Source organism: Gavialis gangeticus, unplaced genomic scaffold, assembly GCF_001723915.1.
Source record: "Gavialis gangeticus isolate Ggan-Ray unplaced genomic scaffold, GavGan_comp1, whole genome shotgun sequence".
Taxonomy (NCBI): Eukaryota; Metazoa; Chordata; order Crocodylia; family Gavialidae; genus Gavialis; species Gavialis gangeticus.
Genome location: NW_017729004.1, coordinates 40,211,466 through 40,216,483, shown reverse-complemented (window position 1 = coordinate 40,216,483; position 5,018 = coordinate 40,211,466). Strand labels below are relative to the sequence as shown.

Here is a 5,018-nt window from a genome sequence, read left to right as displayed (position 1 = left end):
CCCATGGGAATTGCACAGTGTTGTGGTATGGGGTTGACCTGAAATCGCTCTCTTGTGTTTTATAAGGTATCTTTTTTTTTCCATGGGAAATGAGGTCCCAACACACTCCTGGAACCCAGCTGATTATGCCTTCATGCCTGCTTAACACCCTTGCTTTAAGGCCCCATATGAGAGGCCTTATGGTAGCAGCAGAGAGGCTGTCTTCTGTCCGTGTCAGTGTTGATGCGCAGTCATCTAGAGTGGTCAGTGGTAAATGGGCTGAGGTGCTCCACTTGCAGGAGTACAGTGCTGTCTGTGGAGCTGCCAACCACGCTGCCAGCTCGCTAGTGAGAGACAAGCTCATCCTCTGAAGATACTTTTGCTTTCTTGTTTCTTTTTTGTTCCATCCTTCTTGCTAACAATTACTGCAGCTCCGTTTCTGCGTCAGTTGGATGCTTATCTTGCTGGGATCCTATGACCGCAGCTGAGTCCTGCCCTTTGGGCGGGGGCTGGACTTGATGATCTTCTGAGGTCCCTTCCAGCCCTAATGTCTATGAAATCTATGACATCAGTTCTGGAAAGTAGCAAGTGACTGTAAAAGCAACTCTCAGTTGTCTGAAACTCTCCTACCCATATCCACATAACACAGGTGCTGTTGACACATTCTTTTTATAGTTTTGGGCACCTTAAATGTTCGTGTTTATTACCAGCACTCTAGCAGAAATACCCATATCAATATCAGTTGGTTGATAATTTACAGATGTACACCGAGTAATGACAAAATATCAATAGGGAGGCAAAACCTGTGGTGAAGTAAAACTGAAAAAAACTATTTTGCTTTTCTGAGGACTGCAGGCTTTCATGTGCAGACTTATGCTGACTTCATCAGTGAGACCTTAGTAACAGCATCAGCAGCCTAATTTTGGTGACAAGCAACACAAGCTCTTTGAGACGAGGACTGTCTTTACCCTGACCCAGTGACTTCCTGATTTCAGCATGGGCCTTTACAAATAATCAGTAACCAAACTGATCAAACACTAAGATACATATGTGCTAGTAAAGAAATTCAAGAAAGCTTTCCCATGTGCAGTACTATGCAACTCACTGCTTGCCTTCTCCTTAGAAGCTGAGGTCTCAAGATGTATTTTATTTCATCCCAAACTGACACCAACAAATTAGGTTTTAAGTTAATTATTTTTTCAGTAAGTGTTGTCTAAACAGTGGCTCATATGATGCTTTTGTTTGCGAGTGAAGATGAATCTGAAGTGTTCTTCCTTTGTTTCAGATGCAGAGGGAAGTTGCTTACACAGGCAGAGATGGCTCAAATGTTTCCCGACCAGGATCTGCTGCACATCCTTCTCATGCAATTGCGAGTTCGCCACCCTCTACACCTGTGCCGCACTCTATGCCCCCTTCTCCATCCAGAATCCCTTATGGTGGGGGCAGGCCTATGGGAGTGCCAGGAAACGCAACAATTCCCAGAGACAGGCTCTCAAGTGTACCAGTGTCCAGGTCCATATCGCCAAGCCCTAGTGCCATTCTGGAAAGAAGGGATGTGAAACCAGATGAGGACCTGAGTAACAAAAGCCTTGTCCTGTTTCGCAATGAAGGCTTATATGCTGACCCCTTTCTGTTTCATGAGGGGAGGATGAGTGTGGCTGCTTCCCATACTGGACACCCTCTTGACATCCCTGATCATATTATAGCTTATCATCGCAGCGCAATGAGGTCCTCAAACACTTACTTGAACCCCTCTATGCAACCTGAGATGGTGGAGCAATCACTGTACAGACAAAAATCAAGAAAATATCCTGAGAGCCTTTTGCCAACTCTTGGTTCAAAAACTCCTCCTGGTTCACCCCACAGGCTAGCTGACCTAAGAATGATTGATATTCATCCTCATCATAATGTTCACGTACCCCCTCATGCCATCCAGCCCGACAGGTCTTCTCCTAGTCGCCAGTCCTTTAAAAAAGAACCAGGAGCACCTATCTACGTGGAAACTAAAGCACGAAATGCTGGAGGATTATCTGGCGTGGCTGATGTTGTTCCATCTGTGGCTGACAGGCAAGCGTTTGGCTACGGATCAGTGGCAGTGCCCAAAGATAAAGACACAAGGTAAGACAGAACAAGGCTATAAAGCATCTAAGCAGGAGCAATCCATAATCTGTGAGGCTTACCTCATTTAGTATACAGGAGACAATCACTCCGTGCTGCTCCTGTCCTTATATATGGATGATGCAAGTAAGTAAGTAATTTAAAGGAGGCAAGATGCACAAAATAACTACGTTTACTAACCAGAAAATTTTGTCTCCCAGCCGTGACCTGTAGTCATTTTCATTAGTGTAAATTTCAGGCACTTGAAAAAAATAAAATGATTAACTGAGATTTTGTTTTTTCAGACAAGCAAATCATGTTACGCGAACAAATGACGTGCTGCTGATGCTAATAAGGGAATATATTTCACACCTGTTAAGAATGACACTGATATTACAATTTTGGTTCTTTATGGAGTGAAGTTTTTTCTCATCTAGTGTTAGAAAATGAGAAGAATTTATCATCAACTGTCTTATCTGTTATAAAACTTGAATTTGCATAAAAATAGAACAGTTTGTTTTTCATATACCCCTTGGGGAGAAGGGCTGAGATCAGCAAGTCTGCCCTTTGGAGGAAGCTACAACAAGAATGTTCTTCCTGCTGATTTTTTCAGCATTGCAGATAGTTACCTGGTGACCTGCCTTTTGCTAGTGACCTGTGGTAGTGTTGTCTCCTGTCTTTTTAAGGGCCAGATTCATGCAAAGGCCTATAATAGCTTGTGCTAGCATAGACCTTGCCCCAGGGGGAAAAGATAGGTCTATTGGCATTTGGTTTAAATGAGTTGTGTTAATCTCCAGAGTACTGTCTGTGCTGCTAAGTTTTATAGAACTCTTTAGGGAAGTGAAGTGGGTCAGCTGGGAAGTGCTGGATTGGCAACGGCTAAAGGTAACTACTGATGCAACCCATGGATAAAAGGAGGACCGTGGATATGTCACCTAGTTGCCTCTTGTAGTTGATTGACAAGCTCAGAAATTGTCATATCATGTTGTACTTGGCTAAAGAAAAGAGTACTGTAAGGCTCTGGGACAGGGGAAAATGGAGGCAACAAGTGTCTCAAAAGAAACTCAGATATCCACAGAATATGACACATTAAAGCCAGCCCAGAAAGCTAGTGATGCATTGAGGAATTGAGTTAGGAAGTATTTCACCCTAGGACAGTAGGGTCTTTTGGAAACATATACATACATATTTCCAGTGATGTAGCTAGGAAATTACTTAAAACATATTTGCCATGTTTAATCCAAGAAATTGGATTTGGATCAAAAAAAATTTTTAAATTTCATCCTAGTCATGGAAAAAAGCAGACTCTGAATTTTTTTCCTTCTCTGTCTTTTCTCTTTTCCAAACACACACTCTAGTCTACTCGTATGTGTCAACATATATGCACATGTGCACACACACAGGTGAACATGGAAATCATTCGGTAGTTTTTTGAAGGAATCTGTGTTCCAGCAATTTAAGTACTGCTTCTATGGTGTATTTATAATAATAAAAGTAACATTTGCATAATTATACTTCTAAAAATATACACTGACTTAAGATTCAACACCTTGTATAGGAACAAAATTATGCAGTAATATTTTTAAGGAAAGTACTTGTGTATGTTTGTGTTTCTTCCTTTTTCTTTTAACCTTGAGTATGTAGGATATTTAAGGGAGTCTTTCTAAATACCAAGAGCACTTAATGCAAATTAGCCTATTGTCTAAGTTCTGCAGTGTTACCTTAGGAAATATTTTTGAGTTTTATAAATATAAAGAGCCCTACACCTTGTTCAGCCTGTTATAATTGCATAAACAGTAAAGCAAAATGTTACTGGAACTTTATTAAGGTAAATAAATAACAATACAAAATCACTCCTAGCTGAGATGCTGGATCTGAATTCTGTTTCAACTCAAAGCTGAATTTTTACAGCTCAGTTATGAAGACCTGAAAGGCAAGATTTATAAAAGAAGCAATAGAAGCTTCTTTACCTCTGGCAATGAGAGGCAGCACAGCTGCAGTCTAATCAAAAGGTCATAACTAAATTCCACTCTTTCAGCAACATTGCAGTGATGATTACAGAAAAAATAATGGGGCTTGTACTTCAGTCCTTACCTACAGGGCATAAAATTTACCCAGGTACAGAGAGAACAGGCCCAAGTTCCACACATACTTAATTTCTGCATCCGTCATTTAATGATGGCCTTTGTGAGACTTAAATGATGCCCATGACTCTCACTCGTAAGCAGTACGCATGTGGACTACTAAGGGTTTGGAGTTTAGATAGAGTTGATCAAGATTACCTGAAGGGATAGTGGAAATGGAATGTACCAGCTGGGCCACATTGGATTATCCTACATTATCTTCTATTCCATGGATACTGCTTCATTGAGCAAAGGATTGAGGTTCCAAAGGCCTAGCCACCTTCTGTAGATATTTTGTTGATAACAGACAACTTTAAAATAATTAGGAGCTGTCTGGGGCTACTGCAAACCTCAAACCAGCCAGCCCATCCTGCTGCTGCTACTAGTTTGCTATATTAAGGGGAAAATTGTAATTTATTTGAAGCAGCAGCATTGTCAGCTGCTTCTTGCCCAGATAAATATATTGATTAAGCATAAATACAGAGAAGAAACTGAAATCAATCCTGGAGAAGTTAGAAATTTTACTAAATCTCTCTTCTCCTGCTCTTCACGTTCAGTTGTATACCTTTTAGCATATTGGATTTCAAGGGACCCTGCACTAGTTTTGTTAAAGACCAATGGGGGTAATACTGTTAGGAATTTGATGTCAGCTGGGACAGAATTGAGCCACAAATACCTGAGAGCCCAAGAAAGATAATCACAAATCTTCTGTGTCTTCCCATTTTGGAATTTCCTATTTAAGGCATTATTTTGTGGGGTTTAATGCTTGAATTGCTTTAGACAATAAAAAGGACAATAAAAAGTCCTTTTTCAGATATG

General features: G+C 40.7%; 1 protein-coding gene across 14 annotated transcripts in view; it reads left to right on the top strand.

Annotated features, from left to right (window-relative positions):
• Nucleotides 1–5,018, top strand: part of KIAA1217 (KIAA1217 ortholog) — a 423,945-nt gene that overhangs the window by 326,452 nt on the left and 92,475 nt on the right. For all 14 annotated transcript variants that reach the window (XR_002095810.1, XM_019508287.1, XM_019508283.1 and 11 more), the window contains one exon: nt 1,265–2,097. Coding sequence is in view for 13 of the 14 variants with exons in the window: in XM_019508287.1 (XP_019363832.1) it covers nt 1,265–2,097 (833 nt within the window). In the remaining variant the exon portion in view is untranslated. The remainder of the gene's footprint in view (nt 1–1,264; nt 2,098–5,018) is intronic.